Below are 27,561 nucleotides of genomic sequence, written 5' to 3'. Positions count from 1 at the left end.
CTTCAACCTTCCTTTAAAACCCCTGTGCACATTGTAGCCTCTATGTGCCTCAATTTCTTACTCTACAAAATTGGGGAACTACTTCCCTACTTTATATGGATATGCTGAGATAGAAGAGAATATATAAAATACAAAGTAGCAGTAATATTTTCTCAGTGGTATATATTTTGGTAGCTATATTAAAAATACAGTATATTCATAACAAAAACACAGGAGAAAATAAATGTAAATATTTAAATGTACTCATTAAATTATATTACCTAGTTCCATAATCCACAACTACCCAATCTTTAGATGTTCCTGTGATGGCATCATGGTGCTGAAAGAGTCCTAGGTTCCTCCTAGCCTCCGTCAGCAATTTATAATTTTCCACTGAAGGAAATGCATTCATCTTTTCATATTTTTTGGACTCTACTAGTGCAAAAGAATAAAGGATCTCAGCAGCTCTGGAAAATCAAAGAAAAAAATGAATGGAGCTACTTGTTTACACACAAACATGCACACACAAAGCCAAACACACACTTTAAGAGATGAACCACAGCGCTTTCACAGCTTCCCCTAAAAGTGGTCCTCTAGGTTCTTTAAACTAAAAGTTAAATTTTGTCAATTACAATATAATTCACTATTTACAAATAAAGCAATAAAGAAGTTCATTTGCACAAATTTGTAATGATCAGTGATCATACCTTAGATGGATGCATTCAGGATACCTTCTGTCACAGAAGAAAAATTAAACTTTCAAGAACACACAACTTGTTTAACCAACAGAATTACTCCTCTCAAAAGGTACATACTGTATATATTGCATGCAGTATTCATGAACTCTTATTTAATTTTTAAGACCTCTGTTTGGGTCTTAGTTTGGTCATTGAGAACCCAAACTAATTTCTTCCTAAATAACACAACAGTCAAAGTAAAAGATTATGACAACACATCCAAACTGTCTGAGCCCTGGTCTACACTACAGGGTTAGGTCAAATTTAGCCACGTGAGGTCGATTTTATAATGAATGTGTCTACACAAACAACCCTGTTCCATTGACCTAAAGGGCTCTTAAAATCGACTTCTGTACTCCTCCCCAGCGAGGGGAGTAGTGCTAAAATCGACCTTTCTGGGTCAAATTTGAGGTAGTGCAGATGCAAATCGACTTTATTGACCTCTGGGAACTATCCCAGAGTGCTCCAATGTGACCACTCTGGACAGCACTTTCAACTCCGATGCACTAGCCAGGTACACAGGAAAAGCCCTGGGAACTTTTGAATTTTATTTCCAGCATGGTGAGCTCAGCAGACCATGCAGTCCCCCAAGAATTGCAAACGAGCTCCAGCATGGAGCGAATGGGAGACACTGGATCTGATTGCTGCATGGGGAGAAGAATCTGTGCAGGCAGAACTCCTATCAAAAAGGAAGAAATGCTAATATATGTGCCAAAATCACACAGGTCACGATAGACAGAGGCTACAACTGGGACACACAGCAGTGCTGCGTGAAAGTCAAGGAGCTCAGGCAAGCCTACCAAAAGACAAAGGAGGCAAATGGTCGCTCTGGGTCAGAGCCCCATACATACTGTTTTTATGATCAGCTGCATGGCATTCTAGAGGGGGACCCTACCACTACCCCACCACTGTCCATGGACAGCTGCAAGGGGGGAGTCTCACGCAACATGGAGGAGGATTTTGTGGATGAGGAAGAGGAGGAGGAGGAGGAGGAGAATGCACAGCAGGCAACTGGTGAATCTGTTCTCCCTGGCAGCCAGGACCTTTTCATCACCCTAGAGCCAATACCCTCCCAAGGCGGGATCCCCGACCCTGAAGCCAGAGAAGGCACCTCTGGTGAGGGCACATTTGTAACTACAGTACAGGGTTTAAAAGCAAAGAAATGTTTGATTTGCCCTGAAGACTTGGGATGCATTTGCGGCCAGTACAGCTACTGGAACAGTCTGTTAACGTGACTGGGGATGGAGCAGGAATTCTCCAGGGACATCTCCATGAAGCTCTCCTGGAGGTACTCTGAAATCCTTTGCAGAAGGTTTCTGGGAGGGCTGCCTTATTTCGTTCTCCACAGTAGGACACTTTACCACGCCACGCCACGCCAGTAGCAAGTATTCTGGAATCATGGCAGCACAAAACATGGCAGCAAATGGTCCTGGGTTTTGGTCACACTGAAGCAACATTCGGTCTTTATCTTTCTGTGTTAGCCCCAGGAGAGTGATATCATTCATGGTCACCTGGTTGAAATAGGGGAATTTTTGTAAGGAAACAGTAAAAGGACCCCATTCATGCTGGGCTGTTTGCGCTTGGCTAAAAGGGATCAACCCTGAGAATAGCCACGCAGCGGGGGGAGGGGAGGAAGGGATCATCCCAAATAGCCACGCAGAGGGATGGGGGGGAGGTGTGTGCTGCACATCCACCCGAAAACCGCAGCCCCTCCTTTTAAATGGCAAACCCAACCAGCATTGCTTGCTATGGGATAGGAGAACGCTGCAGTTTGAAAACATTCCCACATGTTCTGAAGGCGTTAGAAGCCAAACCCACGTAGCCTTTGGTTTACCATGGCTGCCTGGAAACCAAATTCTGTTGCCCAGCCATGTGTGATGTGTCACCATACCGGCAGGCACTCAATATAAAAGACACAATGTGACCTTGTACCTAAAGCACATGTGCTGTCTGCTGTGACTTGCTTGATTCACTGTGAAAGAGTCTCCCTTTTGTTCTCAGAAATGTATCATTTTAAATTTTACTCTCCCTTTTTATCCCTCTGCAGGTCCAAATGTTTTTATGCTCCCGCTATCATCTCCGTCCCTGAGTCTATCGCAGATTAGAAGGTGAAAAAAACGCACTTGCGATGACATGTTTTCCAAGCTCATGCAGTCCTTCACACTGATAGGGCACAGCTGAGTGCATGGTGGCATTCAATGGCAGAGACCAGGAAAGCATTAAGTGAGCGTGATGAGAAGAGGCAGGATGCAATGCTGAGGCTAATGGGGGAGCAAACAGACATGCTTAGGCGTCTGGTGGAGCTGCAGGAAAGCCAACAAGAGCACAGACTGCCACTGCATCCACTATACAACCGCCTGCCCTCCTCCCCAAGTTCCACATCCTCCTCACCCAGACACCCAATGCCACTGGGGGGGAGGCTCCAGGCACCCAGCCACTCCACTCCAGAGGATGGCCCAAGCAAAAGAAGGCTGTCATTCAAACAGTTTTGATTTGTTGTGTGGCTACAATAAGCAATGTGCCCTTGTCCTTCCCTCCTCCCCCACCGCATCCTCCCCCACATGGGCTACCTTATCAGTTATCTCCCTTTTTTATTTTTAATTAATAAAGAAAGAATGCATGGTTTCAAAACAACAGTGACTTTATTTCCTTTGCCAACCATAATCGAAGGGGAGAGGGTGGTTGGCTTACAGGGAATTAAAATCAACAGAGGGGGCGGATTTGCATCAAGGAGAAACAAACACAACTGTCACACTGTAGCCTGGCCAGTCATGAAACTGGTTTTCAAAGCCTCTCTGATGCGCAGCGCTCCTACCTGTGCTCTTCTAATTGTCCTGGTGTCTGTCTCTTCAAAATTGGCAGCCAGGCAATTTGCCTCAACCTCCCACCCCGCCATAAACGTCTCCCCCTTACTCTCACAGATATTATGGAGCACACAGCAAGCAGTAATAACACTGGGAATATTGGTTACGCTGAGGTCTAACCTAGTCAGCAAACAGTACCAGCGAGCTTTTAAAAGTCCAAAGGCACATTCTACCACCATTCTGCACTTACTCAGCCTACAGTTGAACTGCTCCTTACTACTGTCCAGGCTGCCTATGTATGGCTTCATGAGCCATGGGAGCAAGGGGTAGGCTGGGTCTCCAAGGAGAACTATTGGCATTTCAACATCCCCAACAGTAATTTTCTAGTCCAGGAAGTAAGTCCCTTCTTGCAGCTGCTCAAACAGCCCAGAGCTCCTGAAGATTTGAGCGTCATGCACCTTTCCCGGCCATCCCACATTGATTTCAGTGAAACATCCCTTGTGATCCACCAGTGCTTGCAGCACTATTGAGAAGTACCCCTTGCAGTTTATGTACTGGTTGGCAAGGTGGTCCGGTGCCTAGATAGAGATATGCGTTCCATCACATATGCCCCACCACAGTGAGGGAAACCCATTGCAACAAAGCCATCCACTATGACCTGCACATTTCCCAGAGTCACTACCCTTGATAGCAGAACATCAGTGATTGCATTGGCTACTTGAACCACAGCAGTCCCCACAGTAGATTTGACCACTCCAAATAGATTCCTGACTGACCGGTAGCAGTCAGGCATTGCAAGCTTCCACAGGGCTATCGCCACTTGCTTCTCTACTGTCAGGGCAGCTCTCATCTTGGTATTCCTGCACTTCAGGGTGGGGGAAAGCAACTCACAGAGTTCCAGGAACGTGGGCTTACGCATACGAAAGTTTCGCAGCCACTGGGAATCATCCCGTACCTGCAAGACTATGCGGTCCCACCAGTCTATGCTTGTTTGCTGGGCCCAGAATTGGCATTCCACTGTATCAACCAGCCCCACTGCCACCATGATGTCCCAATTGTCACATCCTGTGCTTTCAGGAACATCTGTGTCCTCCTCACAATTGTCCTCGTGCTGACGTCTCTTAGCCAGGTTCTGCACATACTGCAGTGTAATGTGCAAGGTGTTTACAATGCTCGCAACAGCAGCGGTGTGCTGAGCGGGCTCCATGCTTGTTGTGCTGTGTCATCTGCACAGGTAACCCAGGGAAAAAAGTGATTGTCTGCAGTTGCTTTCATGGAGGGAGGGAGGGGAGACTGACGGCATGTACCCAAAACCACCCGCAACAATGTTTTTGCCCATTGGGAGCTTAACGCAGAATTCCAATGGGCAGCAGAGACTGCGGGAACTGTGGGATAGCTTCCCACAGTGCACCACTCTGTGAGTCGATGCTAGCCACGGTAGTGAGGACGCACTCTGCCGACATAATGCGCTTAGTGGGGACATACACAATCGATTTCTAAAAATCGACTTCTATAAAATCGACCTAATTTCGTAATGGAGACATACCGAAGAAGGGATCCACCAACTGACCACCAGTACCAGACAAGACCAAATACCTCAAGACCCTGTATCTTAGACAAAGTACAGGAGTTCACCATACTACAACTGGGTGCTCTCCTGGACCCTGAGTACAAAGTCCATCTACTCTCTGGACAGCTCAGGGGTACCTGGGGAACTTTGTAGGCACCAACCACAGAGGACATTGAGAATGACCTAGAGCAAGTGCCATCTACAGCCACAGTGTCCTCAAAGTGGAGCAGAGCAGATGCTCTCCACAGGGGGCCACAGCCACTTGGACCACACTCAGGACTCCACGGCAGAATGAGAAAAGAAGGAAGTGGCAGCTGAAACAGCATCACCTCAGCCATGTAAAGACTTGATTCATGATTGTTATGGTTAGGGGAGACATGACATAAGGACCTCATCAGTGCCTCTGTAGAGCCAATCTATATCGGCTTTAAAAATGTCACTTTGTATCGTCCCTTCAGGGCATAGGAAACACTATTCTCCACTCTCTTCCAGCATCCTGAAGGCAGGTTTCAGCAACTGCTGGGAATGGGAAATAGCCGTATCTCCACTCCTCCCCATTTATGCTGTTTGTATGCTCCCTTCTGAGTGTGAACCATCTTCCCCTCCCCCCATCTCCATTCCTCTCCTTTGGCACCCAGATGGCAGGATTTGGGTAATGCTGTTTGCTGTTTGAACATTTCCTGCTGGACCTAGGAACCAGCATTACCCCATCACCCTTAGTCTCCACTATCAGTCCCCTCCCTGGCATCCACATGGGACTGAAGAGGGATTCCAAGGGGGGCAGGGGATTTAAATACTGTAACTGAGGTTTATTGTAAAACACACTGCTGCACACATGGTCACCTACTCAAAAGGCTACTGACAGTCAGCCCTAAGACCCAGAATCAGAGAAGAAGAAGAAAGAGGAGGGCACTGGGACATCCTTCTGATGAAAATGCACAGTGACTGGCAGACAGTATGGCCACCTCTTTGAGCTTGAAAGGGAGAAGCTGAAGCAGGAACAGCAACGAAGAGGGGATGAGTATATGGTGGCTATGTACATCCGCCATGACCCTGCCAGGAGAGATCAAGATCTCCAACACCAATGTGAGGTGAGGCAGCAGCAAATGTTTCTGTGAGAGCTGAGACTGCCATACAGAGGAAAGGATATTTAACACATTCTTTTTCCAGTATCACCATCAAAATAAATGTACTTTCAGAGGCAGCTTTCTTATGCACGAATGCAAATACAGAGCCCACCAGTGATACCTACCCCTCCAAGCTGGAAAGGAGAACTGGGAGCTTCATGGAGAATAAAAGATTGAGCCATCTGTGCTTCTAGCCTCACAACAGCTACATCAGCAAGCTGGGCAGGGGAGACTAGGAGATGAACAGGGAAAAGCAATGGATCCTACTTCATCATTCAGAGCAGAATCCATGGCTTTCCACCAGAATGCAGGTAACAAACACAAGTCGAAGTGGAATATTGTAATAAGCTGCTGGGGGAAGTCCACTTCCACCCATGTGACCAGAACAGACAAACATTTTACCAAAATAAACTGCAAGAGTTTGGAAGGAGTGGCTCGATACTGCAACACTAAGAACTAAGGGAACTGCCCCTAGAAAGCAAGCATCTCACTTTGGTCATTATTGCAACAGTGTACATACAGTTACTCAAGGATAACTTGAGATAACCTTTGCGGTGTGCCCACTCTGCCTTCAGCTACACTAGCTTCAGTGAAGTAGCTAAAGGAAATTAACTCAGGCTAATAAGACAATGAAGTATATGTGGGGAAAAACAAGAAACAGCAGAGGTGTATGTTTTATAAAACAGAAGAAAACACAAAAAAGGGAAAAAAAAGAAAAGAAATCAGCATGAGGGTAAATACTGATGAAGATGAAAGAGGGAATAGGAATGCCAAAATGGCTGGAAAGAAAGTCATAAAACAGGAAAAAGGAGATAAATATATGGAGAGAAGATTAATTTCTTAAGTTTAATAGTTATTGCCACAACATACAGTAAAATACACAACGCATATTTGAGTTTCTATTTGTAACCTTTATGTTGAAATGCTCCCAACTAATATTAAGCTGTTAAAGACAAGGATGCTATAAAATCCAACTAAATTTTCAGGTTTGAGCCTATAGGTTGGTTACAGAAAATGTATTTAATAGAAGAGCACTGGGCAACACTTTGAATGATCCAGCCAAACTTTATTTAAAAAGAAAAATGATAGGTTAAGCAAACAGCCATGCAATTACTCCTTACACAAATGCTACTATTATACTCTCTCTCAAAGATGAAATGGTGTATCAGTGGGAAATCAGTCCACTGACAACAGTGCGAAGTACAGCCTTAAAATCCTGGAACCTAACAGTACACTTTTGATGTTAGTTGGAGCTATCCCTGAATTTAGCTAAACTACTCCTTATATACTGTTATACTAATAATTAACATTAAAATTGCCTTAATCATAATTGTAGTTCTGCCACCTTCTTATTCACTCTTTACATTACACATTATTTAAATTAACATATGCACCAATGTCCTTCCCACACTCTAGATAGCATTTTAATAAAACATTCACAATTCACAAAAACACGTTAAAAACTTTGCTCAATCGATTATAACCAAAACATAACAACAACCACCCTGGGTCATGTCCTTGCTAACTCTTACTTTCTCATAACACTCAGTCTCCTATTTATTTTGGACTTCTCACAATAGCTGCTTCAATATCTCATATTTCTCTACCCTTAGGCTAACCTAGGCCCAAAACCTAACTTTTATTTATTTATTAACCCAAACTATTCTATGGACTACATATTAAAATATCTTATGAGCAGCCCATATTATTTTACTAACAGTCCTCTCAATTTACTACAATACACACTCTTCTGGTAAATCGATGGGTGTTAAGTTCCTGTGTTGTGGGTTGCTCTAGAGACAGTGACCAGGATACTCTCGTCCTTCAATCCAGCCCTGGTTTTGGGTGTTTGTTGTGTTGCAGGGGTTTGCTTTTTAGGTTTGTTTGTTTCCAGTGTTGTCTCAGGATATTAGAGACACAAGGTGGGGGAGGTTACAGAAGTTGGTCCAGTAACAGATGTTACCTCACCCACTTTGTATCTCTGTTTATTTTTGGTTGTGAGGAGCCTGGGGGGCAGGGGAGGGAGGGCAATGGGCATAGGAGTCAAGTGATCTAGTAAGGTTAATGAGTCCCTGTGTGACACTGAAGAAGGGATTTTTCTTCCTCCATCCTGAATTGTGAGCTCCTCCTTTCCCCATGACCACCAGCATCTTCAGTCACAGTAGCTTGTCCCTAAACTCCATGTTTTCCCAACTAATGGGCCACCCCAGTTCATATATCCAGTGGGCCCTTATTCTTAAATCCACTCAAGGTACGATAATAGATCCACATTCTTAGTTCACACAGCTTCTGAAGTAAGCAGGGGAACTACAGGCCAGTCAGCCTCACCTTAGTCCCTGGGAAAATCATGGAGAAGGTCCTCAAGGAATCAATTTTGAAGCATTCAGAGAAGAGGAAAGCGATCAGGAACAGTCAGCATGGATTCACCAAGGGCAAGTCATGCCTGACTAATCTAATTGCCTTCTATGACGAGATAACTGGCTCTGTGGATGAGGGGAAAGCGGTGGATGTGTTGTTCCTTGATTTTAGCAAAGCTTTTGATACGGTCTCCCACAGTATTCTTGCCAGCAAGTTCAAGTAGTATGGGCTGGATGAATGGACTATAAGTTGGATAGAAAGCTGGCTAGATCATCAGGCTCAACGGGTAGTGATCAATGGCTCCATGTCTAGTTGGCAGCCGGTATCAAGTGGAGTGCCCCAAGGGTCAGTCCTCGGGCCGGTTTTGTTCAGTATCTTCATAAATGATCTGGAGGATGGTGTGGACAGCACCCTCAGCAAGTTTGCAGATGACACTAAACCGGGAGAAGAAGTAGATAAGCTGGAGGGTGGGGATAGGATACAGAGGGACCTAGACAAATTAGAGGATTGGGCCAAAAGAAATCTGATGAGGTTCAACAAGGACAAGGGCAGAGTCCTGCACTTAGGACGGAAGAATCCCATGCACAGCTACAGACTAGGGACCGAATGGCTAGGCAGCAGTTCTGCAGAAAAGGACCTAGGGGTTACAGTGGACAAGAAGCTGGATATGAGTCAACAGTGTGCCATTGTTGCCAAGAAGGCCAATGGCCTTTTGGGATGTATAAGTAGGAGCATTACCAGCAGATCGAGGGACGTGATCGTTCCCTTCTATTCAGCATTGGTGAGGCCTCATTTGGAGTACTGTGTCCAGTTTTGGGCCCCACACTACAAGAAGGATGTGGAAAAATTGGAAAGAGTTCAGCGGAGGACAACAAAAATGATTAGGGGAGTGGAACACATGATTTATGAGGAGAGGCTGAAGGAACTGGGATTATTTAGTCTGCAGAAGAGAAGAATGAGGGGGGATTTGATAGCTGCTTTCAAATACCTGAAAGGGGGTTCCAAAGACGATGGATCTAGACTGTTCTCAGTGGTAGCAGATGACAGAACAAGGAGTAAGTTGCAGTTGGTCTCAACTTGCAGTGAGGGAGTTTTACGTTGGATATTAGGAAAAAAAATTTCACTAGGAGGATGGTGGAGCACTAGAATAGATTACCTAGGGACATGGTGGAATCTCCTTCCTTGGAGGTTTTTAAGGTCAGGCTGGGATGATTTAGTTGGGGATTGGTTCTGCTTTGTGCCAGGGGTTGAACTAGATGACCTCCGAGGTCCCTTCCAACCCTGCTATTCTATGATTCTATCACATTAGGTGAATTAATTTATCACTTAGAGCAGTTTAAGGCTTTTGTTTTCCACTCCAAAAAATAGGTGACTGATTGCGTTTTACTGCAATCTCTTAAAACCATGATTTCCTTTTAAACCTCAACCCTGTTTTAAATTTTAAAGTGGATCAAATCCCTAAGGATAAATGAACTGAATGTATGAAAAACTACATTATTTCTGAGAAATTTAAACTTCAGGAAAGCAATTTTCTTGTCTCTAACTTAATCTCAGTCTAGGAAAGCTAGCAGAAAGTCTCTTTACAGAATCAATACACCACATCCCCTACCATCAACGAAAACTCCAGTAGTGAGAAAAACATCCGATACAAGGGATCTTAAAAATAAAGAAAATTAATAATGTCATAGAAAGACAAATCATATCTAACCAAATTAAAATTCTTCTTGCTTTATGTATTTCAACAGAGAACTATAAATAATCAATCCATAATTTATCCCGAAGCACTTTTATAAAATTAGCTAAAAATAGGACCTGAGAAATCCCAAAAGCCGTTGAACATTGAGCAACAACTTTGAAATGAGCCGCGTTTGTTACTTATGCTTGCAACTTTTGGTCCCTCATTGATACAACCTGTCTCAAGACAGTAATTTTTGGCATGAAGTTATAGCATGGAAAGAAGACCACAGTGCACCCTGCTAATCTCATTTGACAGGTCTGATTTAACTAACGCTGTGCAGCTGCTCTAATGATCTGTGACAACTAAGAACTCTGTCCTATAGGTCTTGAAATAGAAATATTTTGCATAGTAAATTCAGCAGCTTTTTGAAAAATGAAAATAATTAGTTGTAAAATTTTAAAAAATTAAGTAGACAGCCTGAACAATGGAATTCATTTTAATTTCAAAATTGTGCAAGTCAAAAAATGAAAAACGAATGTAAAATTCTCTCAAGGCTCCTCATTTGACTTCTGAAATTTTCTAATGGGTATTGGACAAATTCAAATTTACTCTCCTATTCAAATAAGTTCCACACTATTTTGTTTCTTTGTTTTTAAAGCTTAAACTAATTTAACAATATTGCAAATTTTTGTTATAAATTTTAGCCTGTGCAAGTTGTTTACTTACAATAAGCCAGAGTATTGTAGCTACCTTGGTCTTGTTTTCCACCCTCTAGTAACACAAAACTACTCCTCTAATTATTTTTCAGTTAAATTTAAAGCTCCTGAGTACAGCAGAGCTATACCTTGTAAATGAAGTGCCTGGTGTTGAACTTGCCATTGGTGTGTATGAGGACAGTTTGCAGAAAAAATCCAGGGTGATGGAGCCCTGGACTGAATTGAGATACAGGTTATTTAAAATCACTATTTCCCTTCTCTCACTTTCTTTCCTCAACAAAGTTTTGGCAGCATGGCAAAATAATAAACACAAATATTTTAAAGCCAGACTAATCCTGCTGCTTTGCCACCACTGTACTCGAATGCCTTGGAACTATAGGAAGGAGGAAGTGGGAGTAGCTGGGCTTCTCCCTACTCTGAGACAGTACATGGCCCGTAACACACTGCCCTCCCTAGACTCAGCACCTAGACCCAACAATTCATCCTCCCTTTGGGGATAACAGCTTTCTGCTGCCAGAAAACATTGTTAGTCCTATAGCTCAAGTGGTAATGGTCTGTGTTACAATAATATACATTCACAGTTCAAATGATGGACAGTTTTGAGGTACACAACTGAATTTGTTTTTACCTTTTCCTTTTTAAAAAAACTAGGAAGCTGCATACAGAAAAATTCATGTTAAAAATACTATTTAGGCTGCAACTCAAGCTCTCAAAAGTTAGGAAATGCCAGATTACAGTTGTTCACACAACCTTAACATGGCCCATTGTGCATATGCATTATAATATATAGTCTTTAACTCTATAATCTCATCCCCCCCCCGCCCCCCCCCCCACACACACAAATCCAGATTTATTCATTGCATAGGGTGGGCACACAAGGGGCAAGATTAAGGTTACATGACCAAACAAATCACAGCACTGCTCTATACTTTCAATGGAGAGATGTGCTCTCTTAAATGATGGAGGCTCACCAGCACTTCTCCTTCCTAACTGCACTCTATGGCTCTGCATGGAAGGGACTACAATCTATCAGTCTCCCTTTCTCTCATTCCCACCCCTTGCTACTCTCTCCACTGTAGTGCTGGCAAAACAGAAGCACCAGACAACTACCACAAAGGACTGTCTGTTTAAAGAATTAAACAAATGGGATTTAACAGGCAATACTTGTGTATCCTATGTAGTCCCCCATTACCAACAGCATAAGGTTCCTGGGCACATGCAAATGAGTGACAGATTTCCCTGCCTCTCAATCTATAACCCTTGATATCATTAAGCCATTGTTGCAAGGCTGACTTATCCCTATATCTTAAAAATGTTTCTGAAAAGCAATTTATTTACATATATCTGAAATTGTGCTTTGGAATGCACTAGGCTACATTAAATAGCAAGCACTTTTATTATAAACTCAGATAGGATCGCCCCTGAATCAGGGTGGATAAAAATCAATGATTTTTTTAAAAAAATCAAAAAATCAGATTATTTATTTAAATTGGATTTTTTGATAAAATGCTTTTTGAGGAAAAAAAACGATCTAAAGATAGTTTTAATTAAGATACATTATAGCTCAAAGATATCTCATCATGGAATAGGGATTATAAATTCTAATTCTATAGTATGAGACAATACATTCATGTAATGTTTAAAAAAAGTTTTGTAAATGAGTTCCAATAGTTCGTGGATTAGGGACCCAATCTTATGGGATTCCAGGGGCTTCTGTATAGATTATTTAGGTTAATCTTTCTATCTACCAATGGGACTCAGTGCTCAGTCTAGAAGACGGCAGCAGCTGCTCTGAAAAAAGTGGGAGGAACCAAGCTAACTCTCCCACAAGACGTGTGATGGAACTCAGAGTAGTGGACTGTTTTGAGCACTATATCAACAACTGGCTTCATCTGATGACAGTTTGTGAACAAAACTGTGAAAAAATAAATGGCACTGTCACAGCCAAAGTTCTCAACATTGGGTTTAAGAGAAATGTTGAACACATGCTGAGTACCCTGAAGCCTATTTCTGTAGCCTTGAACAAAATGCAGGGAAATAGGTGTTTTATTGCTGACGCTGTTGAAATTTGGAAGGAACTGAGTGAGGTCTTACAAAGAGAAATATGCAATGACAGCGTTAAATTACAAGCATTAAAAAACAAATGGGACAAGCACTATCTCCAGCTCATTTTCTTGCAAATATTCTCAATACTCGGTACCAGGGTCAAACCTTAACTGCTGAAGAAGAGGAGGTGGCTATGACATGGACATCCAGCAATCATCCCTCATTAATGCTAACTGTAATAAACTTCAGGGTTGAAGGTGAACCATTCAAGAAATGTATGTTTGCTGATGATGTTTTAAAGAAAGTCATACCAGTGAACTGGTGGAAGTCACTTAAGCACTTGGATTCAGAGACTTGTTGAAGTGATAATCTCACTTTTAACAGCAGTAGCTTCTGCCGCTGTAGAAAATATTTTTTTCCTTTGAACTAATTCATTACCAATTGAAAAACTGTTTGGAACCTGAAAAAGCAGGAAAGGTTGTTTTTCTTTTCCAGATTACGAACAAACAGGAAAATGCAGATGAAGACGACCGAGTTAGCTGCAGAAGGCAATATATTAAGTTTCTCATGTTGACCTGGCTGACACAGTCAATTTTTTTTTTTAATATTTCATTTAACTATTTAGTTCAAAACAATTTTAACAAAAACAAATCTGATTTTAAAAAACTTGAATGTTTAACTAAATTCAAAAATGCATATGGTTGTTTGTTAAAATATTATATGTTTGCTGTTGAAGAAAAAAATCCAGACTACATAACATTGTTGTTTTAGCTAAAAACACAATTTAAATGTCTGTCTGGTGATGCTCTGCTCCTAATAAAGCATGGCAAGAAAATCCTCACAATATTAATGATTAAACTCTTGAATTGGAGATATTTATGAAATCATTGGGAGGTGAATTATCTGCTTCCATTACCTTTGGTAAATGAAATAATCAAACAATCATTCATTTTCTGATATAGCTGTAAAACTAATCTGAAAAGTTTTCAAAATAAATCACTTTAAAAATGTATAGTGTGTGCCTTCTAAAAATGAAACCTACATCTGAGTTGTGAAGAATATGTATTAAGGTTATAACAACCAACAAGAATGCTCTTCTATGTCACAATCTGTGATTAAATCGAGTCTTCCTGACTAGTGATTTAAATCAATTTGATTTAAATCATGAATCCACCCTGCCCTGAATCCCATCTAAAATATTCTTTCCATGCTGCAAAGTAGTTATCTCAGAGGTTTTTCATAAGCCTTATCTATTTTGCAGCTGCCAACACTATGTTCCTTTCAAAAATAAAAAAAGGCCAGCCATAGAACAAATTGTCACAACACCAGAAACATACAGGGTTTATTACAACTGTTAATTTATTTAGATTTGTAAATACACATATCATAACCATAAAGCTAAGGGCAGCCTAGAATTCCTCCTTACCTGTAAGGGGTTAAGAAGCTCAAATAATGTGGTTGGCACCTGACCAAAAGAACCAATGGGGAAAGAAGATACTTTCAAATCTTGGAGTGGGGGAAGGCTTTGTTTTGCATGTTCTCTTTAGAAGCAGAGAAGCATCAGGTCAGAAAAACCCTCCTCCTATAAACTATCCTAAAAGTCTCTCATATTACAAAAATTGTAAGTAAAAGCCAGGCAAGGCGTGTTAGATTATCTTTTGTTCTGCTTGTGAATTTTTCCTTTGCTGGAGGGAGGTTTATTCCTGTTTTTTGTAACTTTGAAACTAAGCCTAGAGGAAGTTCTCCTGTGTTTTTTAATCTGTTGTTACCCTGTAAAGTTATTTTCCATCCTGATTTTACAGAGGTGATTTTTACTTTTTTTAAAAATAAAATCCTTCTTTTAAGAACCTGACTGATTTCTCTATTACCCTAAGACCCAGGGGTTTGGGTCTGTGATCACTTTGTAACCAAGTGGTTAGGATAGTATTCTCAAGCCTCTCCAGGAAAGAGGGTGTAAGGGCTTGGGGTGATATTTTGGGGAACAGGAACTCCAAGTGGTCCTTTCCCTGATTCTTTGTTAAATCACTTTGTGGTGGCAGCGTACCCTCCAAGGGCAAAGAATTTGTGCTTTGGGGAAGTTTTAGCCTAAGCTGGAAAAAATAAACTTAGGGGGTCTTTCATGTGGGTCCCCACATCTGTACCCTAGAGTTCAGAGTGGGGAGGGAACCCTGACCACACACAAAAGAAATCTATTCCAGGTTCTGATGGCAAAGGTGTACTAATTCAAAATTGAACCAAACAGGAAAGACTAAGCGAACAACTACTACTCATCCCAAAACCACAGGAGAATTAAACCAAGTGTTAAAATCAACTCAACCAACATCCCCTTTGCTTCAGAACAGCAGCCCTTGTTGCGGTCCTTTATCCCCAAAAGCCTGTGTAAATGAAAGATGGAACTTTCAGCACACTCTGAAGGTGAACAGTTTCAGACTATTTTGGACCAAGTGGTAGAACACTACATGTTCCAGAATGAAGGGCCCTTTTCCACTCAGTGAAGGTGCTTAAACTAGAACAACCTGGACATAAGGAGGTGACCTCTTGGTGAATTTACTGCAGACAGTCCCCTCTCATATCCAGATGGTTCCATCTTAAGCATCTCTATCACCATAACCATTGTTGAGGAAGAAAGATAGTCTCTCAAGGAGACAGATCTCATGTAATTTACATACAGCTTTATTGGTCAAAACCAATACCTTAAACCTCTGCCCCGAAACAATAAGCAGTCAATGTCAAACCCTGATCATTTGCGGCATGTACTCTCAATGAGATACATCACATAATATGCAGACGGCCACATTCTATGAAGAATTCTGTTTGGGGGGTTTTATTTAAGATGTAGGTTGATGTACAGCACGTTGCAGTAATCTAACGTGACAGATATGGACGGCAGTAACAGCTCCTCATCCAAAAGGAATAGTTTTAATCTCTTTGCCGGACAAACGGAAAAAGGCCTTCCTAGAAACTGCTACTATATGATTGTGACACCTTAGAGACTAAAGGAAAAGGAGTACTTGTGGCACCTTAGAGACTAACCAATTTATTTGAGCATAAGCTTTCGTCAGCTACAGCTCACTTCATCAGATGCATGTAGTGGAAAATGCAGTGGGGAGATTTATATACAGAGAGAACACGAAACAGTAGGTGTTACCATACACACTGTAACAAGAGTGATCAGGTAAGGTGAGCTATTATGCATCATCAAGGATCTACAACCTATCCTCAAGGACGACCAATCACTCTCACAGATCTTTGGAGACAGGCCAGTCCTTGCTTACAGACAGCCCGCCAACCTGAAGCAAATACTCACCAGCAACCACACACCACACAACAGAACCACTAACCCAGGAACCTATCCTTGCAACAAAGCCCGTTGCCAACTGTGTCCACATATCTATTCAGGGGACACCATCATAGGGCCTAATTACATCAGCCACACTGTCAGAGGCTCGTTCACCTGCACATCTACCAATGTGATATATGCCATCATGTGCCAGCAATGCCCCTCTGCCATGTACATTGGTCAAACTGGGCAGTCTCTACATAAAAGAATAAATGGACACAAATCAGACGTCAAGAATTATAACATTCAAAAACCAGTCGGAGAACACTTCAATCTCTTTGTCAGGTTTCAGAGTAACAGCCGTGTTAGTCTGTCTTTGCAAAAAGAAAAGGAGCACTTGTGGCACCTTAGAGACTAACCAATTTATTTGAGCATGAGCTTTCGTGAGCTATGCATCCGATGAAGTGAACTGTAGCTCACGAAAGCTCATGCTCAAATAAATTGGTTAGTCTCTAAGGTGCCACAAGTACTCCTTTTCTTTTTTCAATCTCTTTGGTCACTCGATTAGAGACCTGAAAGTGGCAATTCTTCAACAAAAAAACTTCAAAAACAGACTCCAACGAGAGACTGCTGAATTGGAATTAATTTGCAATACAATTAACTTAGGCTTGAATAAAGACTGGGAGTGGATGTGTCATTACTAAAAAAGTAAAACTATTTCCCCATGTTTATTCCCCCCCACACACAGACACACACACTGTTCTCAGACGTTCTTGTCAACTGCTGGAAATGGCCCACCTTGATTATCACTACAAAAGGCTCCCCCCCACCCCCCGCCCCGGCTCTCCTGCTGGTAATAGCTCACCTTACCTGATCATTCTTGTTATAGTGTGTACGGTAACACCCATTGTTTCATGTTCTCTGTGTATATAAATCTCCCCACTGTATTTTCCACTGAATGCATCCAATGAAGTGAGCTGTAGCTCACGAAAGCTTATGCTCAAATAAATTGGTTAGTCTCTAAGGTGCCACAAGTACTCCTTTTCTTTTTGCGGATACAGACCTACACGGCTGCTGCTCTAAAACTTAGAGACTAAAAAATTTATTAGAGCATAAACTTTCATGGGCTACAGCCCACTTCATCGGATGCATAGAATGGAACATATAGTAAGATATATAGATAGACAGATAGATGGATCTAGCTATCCACACACACACACACACACACACACACACAGAGATAAGTTGGAAGTTACCATAAATTGTGAGAGGCTAATTAGTTAAGATGAGCTATTATCAGCAGGAGAAAAAAATGTATGTAACGATAATCAAGATTGCTCATTTAGATGTCTAAATGGGCCATCTTGATTATCACTACACAAGTTTTTTTCTCCTGCTGATAATAGCTCATCTTAACTAATTAGCCTCTCACAATTTATGGTAACTTCCAACTTAACTGTATATGTGTATATATCTTACTATACGTTCCATTCTATGCATCCGATGAAGTGGGCTGTAGCCCAAGAAAGCTTATGCTCTAATAAATTTGTTAGTCTCTAAGGTGTCACAAGTACTCCTGTTCTTTTTACGGCTACAGACTAACACTCCTGCTACTCTGAAACCTGTTATTATGTGATTGTGTTACATAGGAACCAATAAAACGTTCAGACTGCAAACAAAAAGATACAGTCCTGGCTGAATATCTTCTGGCTGCCTCCCAACAACATTCCAGCATTCCTTTAATCTAACCTGGATTGATCTTCAGACATCTTGAGCTTATCTATGCCACAATCTCAGACACCTTGAGAAAGGTTTTCAACAGCACATACAGGGTCAGATGAGACAGAGAGCAGCATGTCATTGTAACGTTTTGGGATTTCACCCAGACCAGGAAGGGGGTTGTGTCACTGCCTGCCCTGTAACCCTGGGTGCATCTGTGCAGTGCAGAGCCCTAACAGCAGCAACTTGCTTACAACACAGTATCCTCTCCCTGGGTTCCACCAGCCTGGTTACTCCTTACTGGGTAACACCAACAGCCCTTCCAGTCTGTAGTCTCCCCAAAATCATCTCCCCTGCTGTGTCCAGTCCTTTTGAGTCGATATTCACAGAAGTTATCAAGTTAACTGCCCCCAAAGAGACAGAGCACACACCAGTTTGTTAATTTAGCTAAGGACTTCACTCTTCAGTTTAATACACAATATGGAGATGATTTTGTAATACAACAAAAATAAGTTCATTAACGAAGAACAGATATTTACGTGACACTAAGAAAACAGAATGCACAGATACAGTTACAAGTAAAACAAAATAAAACATACTTTCTAGTGACAAACAATTTCAGCAAGTTAGAACCTTTGTCTAAGCAGGTTTCTCACTTACAGTTGGATCTAGCTACTCTTAGTTTTCAAGCCAAGAGGATCCACTTTTCATTAGCTGAAAAGGCTCTGCTCTCCCTTTGTCCCCTAGCTGATAGCGATGACTGATATCAGTTTTTAACCTTACAGTGAGTTCAAAGTCCAAACACAACTGAGTAGCTCAGAAAGATTAGCAGTATGTATATCAGAATTGAGCTCCAAATGTTCACTCTAAAGGTCAGGACTAATTATTAATGCAATCTTGCACTCAAATTTTGAAGGCATGTTTTTTTAATTCTAATGGATATTATGTCACCTATGCAGTGGACAAAAAGTTGTATATCTCGTGAACCTCTGCTTTTTAATAAATATTTTCTACACTAATTCCTACTACATTATAACAAATGGTGACTACTAATATTTTCACAAATAAGGACTGGCTTCAATAAATTCTGCATAATCTATATATTATATTTGCATATAATCATAATTGTACTTTTAATTTGCATAAAACTATGCTAAAAGAAAATTAACATTACAAAGTAAAGAACTCGAGTTAAAAAATGTTAATGTTACCAAGTCAAGCCCACAAAAGAATTTAAAATTAGGATTAACACCGCCCGCAGCAGGTCTCCATTCTTTCTGTTTTGTGTTGCATACCAAATGAGATAGCTGGGGAGCATTCAGCAATATTAGCACCAAATCTCTAGCAAAGCTCTACCGAGCATAACACAGATTGCAAATGGTCTTTATAACTCCTTATAACTTGGCCAATCCTGAAAAGATTTTCATGGCAACTGCAAAAGGTACCTCCCAGCCCCCAGGCCTATCTATTTTCCCCTTCTCCCCCCAACTAATTACAGATCCTGCTACAAACCAGGGAGGCATTAGGCAGGGGGAAGGTTTCATTAAGTATCTTAAAACAACAGTTGAAAAAGTTTCTACAGTAGGAACTATTAGTATAGGAGTTGCTACCACTCCCTCTATATTTCTTTAAAGAGTATTCCTAATTCTCTTGTTTACCCAAACAAGGTATCTATGATTCAAAATGTATTTAGTAACTATTTGTTTCTAGAATTTGACAGCTGAATGGTCATTTAAATTGAAAGGTATTTTTCTCTTATGAAGACTAAGGTCCAACACCCTATATTTTAATTACCAAATTCTTAGGAATATCCTATACTTACAAGGGATTCCTTTAAGGAGCAGGAAAGCCTGTCCCAATCTGTTCTAATGAAAACATCAAGAATATAAACATGTTTTTTGTTCACTTTGTAGAGGCTGGTAGGGGGCAGTGTCCTGTGAGAGAAGCTGAGTCCTGATTAGGGGCAGGGCTTCCCTGATTAGGGGGCCTATAAAGGCAGCCAAACAGTCAGCCAGTGGCACAGGAGCAGCAAGCAGAGCTGTAAACAGGAGAGTTTGAGTGGGAATTCATAGTAAGGAATGTGGTGTTCTGGTTTTGTTTTGGTGTTTGTTTGGATCTTTGTCTGTTTTTCTTTTACCCTTGACAGGAATTTAGGTGGGAAGGCTATGACAGGTACAATAATTCCTTGCTTAACATTGTAGTTACGTTCCTTAAAAATGCTACTTTAAGCAAAACAATGTTAAGTGAATCCAATTTCCCCATAAGAATTAATGTAAATAGGGGAGGTTAGGTTCCAGAGAAATTTTTTTCACTAGACAAAAGACTATATATACACACACACACATAGATATCACACACAGTATAAGTTTTAAACAATTTAATACTGTACACAGCAATGATGACTGTGTAGCTTGGTTGAGGCGGTGAAGTCAGATGGTGGAAGAGGGTAGGATATTTCCTAGGGAATGGCTCACTGCTAAATGAGGAACTAGCGCTTGGCCAAGCCCTCAAGGGTTAACACACTGTTGTTAATGTAGCTTCACACTCTAAAAGGCAGCACAAATGGAGGGAGGGGAGACAGCACGGCAGAGAGAGACAGACACACACACCATGTGTATGAGAGAGAGACGCGCATTGCCCCTTTAAGTACTCTAACCCCACTCTAAGTACATTGCCTTTTTAAGTAGATCGGCAAGTTGAGACAGCTGCTGCTACCAGCAAGCTCCCTCTGTCCTGAGCCCTGTCGTGTCCCATCCCTGCTCTATGGAGGTAAGGTACAGGAGCGGGGGACAGGATGGGGGGGGAGGAGGACACCCTGACATTAGCACCCCTCCTCCCCCGGCTCTGCACAGCAAGCAGGAGGCTCCTGGAGCAGCTCCAAGGCAGAGGGCAGGAGCAGCACACGGCAGTGGAGGGAGGTAGAGCAGAACTTCCGGCAATTGATAGCCTGCTGGGCAGCTGCTGCACAGGGAACTTAGGGGAGCTGATAGGGAGGTTGCTGGTCCACCCTGGTTCCAAGCCCCCACTAGCTAGCTCCAATGGGCTGCTCTTTCTGCAAGCAGTGGACAAAGCAGACGGCTGTCAAACAACGTTATAAGGGAGCATTGCGCACCTTTAAACGAGCATGTTCTCTAACTGATCAGCAACGTAACAATGAAAAAACCTTAACCGGGATGACTAAGTGAGGACTTACTGTACAAAGGCAGCAGTGGAACTGGCCAAAGCCATGGAAGAGACAATGAAGATGACCGGATGTGGAAGCTGAGGGATGTACATAACCCTAGAGCAGGTACCTAAGAAGAGCTTCATTTGTATGACATGCTACTTGATGGAGCTGATGGAAGAGAAGATCCGAGGGTTGGAGATGCAGGTGGAAACTATGGTTGACTTTTGAAGGGGGTTCGAGAAGATGATGGAGCAAAGGCAAGAGAAGGCTGAAGGGAAAAGCCAAGACTTGCAGATGCAAGCTGGACTGAAGAACTCGGTTGGGTATGGAAAGTGGTCAGTGGAAGCATGTGACTACAAGAACCAGGCATAGGAAAAGACCAGCTAGTGAAGGAGAAATAGAGCTCAAGAACAGGTTTACTGAGTTGGAAAATGAAGGGGCACAGCAAACTGTAACTGAAGGAGGGGGGGCAAGGAAGACAAGAAGAGCAGCTAGTCCTGTAAGAAGAGGAGAAGAGCCAATGGAGATACCCAGAGTTCAGAGCCCCAGGAGGCTACAGAATGACTTGAGAAGATTGTAAGGGAGAACAAAAGACAGGAGGACTCTCAGCCAAAAAGAACAGGAAGAAGGCCAGAGAATCACACCATCATGAGGAAAAGGCAGGTCTACGTGACTGGGGACTAACTACTAAGAAAAAGAGACAGGCCTATCACCAGAGCTGATCCAGAGAACAGAAGGGTGTGTTGTCTTCTGGGAGCTAAGATTAGGATCCTCTTCTGCCTCAGAATGGGAGCAGAAAAGAATTCACTGATTATCCTTCATGTGGGAACAAATGACACAGCTAGATTCTCGATGGAACGTATCTAGGGAGACCATGCCAGCTGGGAAACGAGTAAGAAGGCTCAGGTGATCTTCAGTGAGATTCTGCCTGTCCCTAGAGGAGGAGAACGAAGGCAAGACGAGATTATGATGATCAACAGATGGCTCAGGCAATGGTGCTATAAGGAGGGCTTTGGGATGTTTGTCTACTGGGAAGCGTTCATGGACAGAGGACAGTTCTCATGGGATGGACTCCACATGAGTAGGGAGGGGAACAGACTTCTGGGATGGAGGTTGGCACAACTTATTAAAAGAGCTTTAAACTAGGAACTCAGGGGAGACTGTTGGGAGATGCTCATGTAATCTCTACGCCTGATTTTAACATTGAGAGGGAGGAAAATCAAGTAAGAAAGGATATAGAAATGGAGAAAGGAACAGCATTGGTTAGAAGAATTGACATTAAGAGGAAGGATAGTGCTGATGCCCATCAGAGAGGAGACACTGGCAGTAGAATGACTGTAGCCAATCGAGTGAGGAATGTGAATGAAGCCAAACAGCAACAGTTATGATGACTGTACACCAATGCAAGGAGCCTGGATAACAAAATGGAGGAACTAGAACTACAGGTGCAGGGAGTGAAACCAGATATTATAGAGATAACAAATATGGTGGAACACTAGTCATGACTGGAGTATAGGTATTGAAGAGTAAGTTCTGTTCAGGAAAGACAGAAATAAAGGCAAAGGTGGTGGAGTAGTATTGCATATTAATGATGAGGTATACTGTAAAAAAAATGGAGTGGGTGATGTTCTGTGGCCTGCAATATGCAGGACATCAGACTACATGATCACAATGATCCCTTCTGGCCTTAAAGTCTATGAGTCTATTAATTCAAACCTTATCAAGCCAGGTTACTTCCAGGGTTCCTGCATCAGGAGTGTTGAGCCAAACATTCTAAACTGCAAAGGCTTGGTTCCTGAGAATGATGGGAAAATTCTACCTTGGAACAAATGGCACCCCTTCTGGAAGAGAAGGGCACTTTCCTCTGCAATACTGTTTACATCATCATCAAGATGTTCCTTCTGAACGTGGCATCAGCCATTACAATCTGAAAAGCCCTGTGAGATGCCTCCTTCAAGGTGGCCAAGATCACCCCCCATTATGCAAGTTCTTCTCTATTCAGAAGTGGTCTAGTTGAGATCCTGAAACCCTTGAAAGGTAACCCCCAAAATGGCCCTTCTAAAAGCCAAGATGTCTTCTGAGCAGTAGTCCTTTTGGAAGCCAGCTTCAGGTTAAAGCCAACAGGATTCAGAAGGTATGTGCCAATCCAAGAAACAATCCTTTCAGAGCCTGCGATGGGGTCCACAGGTGGCACCTCCCCCTGGTCGCTCTGGGGATTAACTCTTTTAAGGTGCTGAGCCCTCCTCTCACAGACTCTTCACCTGTCCTTACCCCAAAGGCCGCTCTCACCCCAGGAGCTGCAGCTTCCTCTTCGTGACTTGGCTCTTCAGTCAGGTCACTATGATCCTCCCTTTCCAAAGTTTTTCAAAGTCTCTCTCCACACTAGCAGTCTCAGGCAGTTTTCACCCCATGGTGCCACTCCCACAGTGGCTGGCAGAGGAACCTGGGAGCACCCTCTACTCCGGGACCGTCTAAGTCAGCAGCCAAGGTCTGTTCCCTTCTAGACTTTATTGCCTTTCCCTGAGCCCTTTCCTTACTATCTGGCACTCCCTGCACAACCCAAGTTTGCCAGCCTCCCAACTGCCTCCAACCAGTGAGTAACTATAGCCTACATGTCTCTGCAGCCTCTCAACACTCCTCTCTTCTCCCAGGGACCAACTGCAGACTTTCCAAGCAGTCCCCCTCTGCTTCCAGTTTCTTGGCTTCATAAATCCAGCTCAGCTTCTTGCTCCTCAGCTGGGCTCCCTTCACTGGGCTCCTAATCATGGGATTACTTAGCCACCTGATTTCCCCTCAGCACTGGTCTATCATACTAATTAGCCACCTTCTCAACCTGCATTAACTTTTTTTAGAGCAAGTGTGGAGTAAACACCCCATCACAGAGCCCTAATTGCAAATAGTTCTGCTTTCAGTACCTCTTGTAGCTATTGGGAACAGCCAAGTAACTGCCAAGGAGAAGTACCTGACTAATGATACAGGTCCTCAAGTAATCCCTGCCTCATTTTAAGGAGATTCCAAAGAGCTCTCATGACTTCACTGGGCACACAAATACTCCTGACTACTTCTGATTTGCCACAATGTTCCGGCAAAATTTATTCTTTTTATCTCCCTGTCCAAAAAGCCATATCATTCCAGAAAATGATAGATCATTTGACAGCAATCAACACAATTATTCAAGTCCCATCTACAGAGACAAGGATCAAGAATACATTTGCTAGTTTCATGGTATCCAAAGTGACCAGTAACTTCCATAGTATCTTAAAACAATTAAGATATAGGTGGAACTTTTAAAAAAAAAACTGTTTAGATTGACAAATATCCCATATATTTGTAATTCCATTAAAAATGCCACAGCCATATTTCTTCTTCTACATAGATTTTGACAAAGTCCAAATTTTGATGTCAGTTATGAACCTTTTCTATAGTATAATGAAAATAAGCTTCAAAATTTATTTGAAAATGACATTTGATATCTCTGCAGTATTAGATATAAACATTTACACAATACACGTATCAGATGACTATACCTACCTTAAATAGGATTCCAGAACTCTATCTAGCCTTTTGTAGAAGGGTCGTGATGTAAAGTATCCACTCCAATAATGATTATCTCTGTCTGCATATGTGAAGAAATCTCCACTCAGAACAGGAAAAACTGAATTGCTGTTCTTTTCCTCCAAATTACCTGCTTTGCGCAGAGCCTCAAAATAATCTGATAAAGTCCCAAACTGGGCCTGAAACAAAATTATAAGAACTGTTTATGTGACTGACAGATTTCCATTTTATTAGTTTAGAAATTTAGGGTTGAAGTGTATGAACATGGTGGCTTTAAATACGTACTTCAGTACACCTTCTGCAAGAAAGGTCATCACAGAAATATTGCTTTAAATAAAGAAGCTTAAAAATTTCCCTTGACACCTTTGATTCAGGGTTGACATATATATCCCATGAGAAACTATTTCCAACTCACAAAATTAAAACTACCCTTTGTGTTTCCGAGTATAAATACATTCTCCGTAAAGCAGCAGCAGTTTAATCAAAAGTCAGATGAACAAAATAAGTTTTTCATTTCTCTCTTATAGGCACATATCAGGGACTTGATCAAATCTAGGCTTCAGCTGTAAGAAAACTGTCCTACATTTCTCCTCTCTCTCAAAAAGCTGCCTATTGGAGTTTAGTAACCCAGCATCCAGTAATCCAGTTTATGGAGATGTCTGAAGAGATTACCTCTCATATAATGAAACAAAAGCACCATTTTTAACTTTATTCATTATTTTCAGTTTTATTAGCTCTACTGTGTCACAGCAAAGTTTCTGTTATGCTTTCAAAGCTATTTATAGATCGTGAATAAAACCGACATACATCTGCTTTCAAAGGCCTTCTGCATTTTTCTTCAAAAGTCTGCTTACAAACAACAGTTACATTTTTATTCAAACTTAGTGTTGGAAACAGGAAACTGAAAATAAGTCTACAACCCTTACATTTAGTTTTAAGTGTAGTTGTTTTAAAGAGATGATAGTTGAGCAAACTGGAGTTTGAATCAGACAAAAATATTATGATTACAAATGGAGAGGGAACAGCATGAAGACATAAGAAAAGCGATGTCCCTGTGATCAACTGAGAATTTATACACTTGAAATAATACAGTAATTAAAAAGGCAGTATTACACAAATAAGAAGCTTTATAAATCAATGTTTTCATAATGTTTATATTAAATATTGAAACAAATAAGACATTTTCACAACCTTAATTGGCAATTAAGGTGTACTGTTGTGAAAATATTGGTGTCCAGTTTGGGCGTTTTGAAAAAGGTATTTACAAATGAGTGATTTTGAATTTGTCTTCTTACACTAACGTCTTTTGTGTTATAAGCTTACTTGTTTTAGGATATGTACTTCAGTAAATTCACACTGGAAAAAGATAAAATCTCTTAGAAGTACAGTATTTCCATGTGGACATTTCTGGGGACTCTGGCCTTTTACTTTTAATTTCTTTGTTATTCAACGCAATTAACAAACACCTAAAACGCTTTCATTGTGTGAATTACACATCCTTTAATTTATGATTTACCTTTTTTTTAGGTTTAGGAATGACAATACAGTTATGAAATTAGGCTAAATCAAGATTCATTGTCAACTCCCAGAACCCAATATATGCCTGATCCTGCACCACTAAAAGCAACAGGAGTTTTACTATTGACATCAATGGACACAAAATCAAGCCCATTACATGTAAGCAAATAAACAGTCCAACTAACTATAGGGAGGATCAGCCACCTCGGACACTTTCATGTGCATTAATAGTGCTTCCAGCACACCACAGGATTTAAAGATATCACATAGCTCAGTGTGATTTTGCTATGTTGCCCATTAAGAAAGATATGGTAAGGATTACTAATTAATGTTTATTTTACTATGTGTACTTGCCAGAAAATTATGCTAGTACAATTTATCATTCTGTAGGCATATCACTTGTTCACAAATGTAATACATGTTTAAGTTTTAGCCTGCTCAACTATTAGTTTCCAAGATATAAAATCTCAGTTTAAAAAAAAAAAATCAATACTTAAAGGAAAGGAGGAATACCAAATATTTTCAAAACATTAAACACCTATACTCACTTTCAAAGTGCCATACACAGCTTTTATTTGAGAAACTATATAGAACTTATATTAACGGATGAAGAATAGCTGAAATAGTTCAGAGTCGGGTCAGTTACAGATGACAATACTTTGGAGCCAAAGATTGAATCGGAGGCAGAGTCCCCATTGATCGCATAATGTTCTGTGAAGGTACGGACTGACGCCCAAGTCGTCGTTCTACAAATTTCTGAGATAAGGACATTCTTGAGGAAGATGACGGATAAGGAGATTGACCTCATGGAGTGTGCGCAAATACCAGCTGCAGATGTTATGTTGCAAACCTGATAACATTGCTTAATGCTGCTCAAGACCCATTTGGACAGCCTCTGGGCTGATATTGCTGAGCCCTTGGATCTTTCTGAAATAGAAAGGAAAAGCTTGGGAGATTTCCTAAGAGCCTTCGTCCTATCCAGATAAAAGGTCAGAGCTCTCCTAATGCCTAGCACATGTAGTATAGCTTCCCTGTAATCACTGTTCCCGAGTAACAGCCGTGTTAGTCTGTATTCGCAAAAAGAAAAGGAGGACTTGTGGCACCTTAGAGACTAACCAATTTATTTGAGCATAAGCTTTCATGAGCTACAGCTCACTTAATCGGATGCATACTGTGGAAAGTGTAGAAGATCTTTTTATACACACAAAGCATGAAAAAAATACCTCCCCCCACCCTGGATTTGTGCTGGAAATGGCCCAACTTGATTATCATACACATTGTAAGGAGAGTGATCACTTTACATAAGCT

At 41.5% G+C, this 27,561-nt stretch overlaps 1 protein-coding gene across 1 annotated transcript in view; it reads right to left on the bottom strand.

Annotated features, from left to right (window-relative positions):
* Positions 1–27,561, bottom strand: part of MAN2A1 (mannosidase alpha class 2A member 1) — a 212,097-nt gene that overhangs the window by 90,253 nt on the left and 94,283 nt on the right. Inside the window, exons 9-10 of the mRNA XM_084629262.1 lie at positions 24,712–24,914; positions 261–446 (exon numbers count right to left, since the gene is read on the bottom strand). Coding sequence (XP_084485388.1) covers positions 261–446; positions 24,712–24,914 — 389 coding nt within the window. The remainder of the gene's footprint in view (positions 1–260; positions 447–24,711; positions 24,915–27,561) is intronic.

The sequence above is a fragment of the Lepidochelys olivacea genome, assembly GCF_965140295.1.
Source record: "Lepidochelys olivacea isolate rLepOli2 genome assembly, chromosome: 5".
NCBI lineage: Eukaryota > Metazoa > Chordata > Testudines > Cheloniidae > Lepidochelys > Lepidochelys olivacea.
This window is presented reverse-complemented; position numbering and strand designations above follow the sequence as displayed.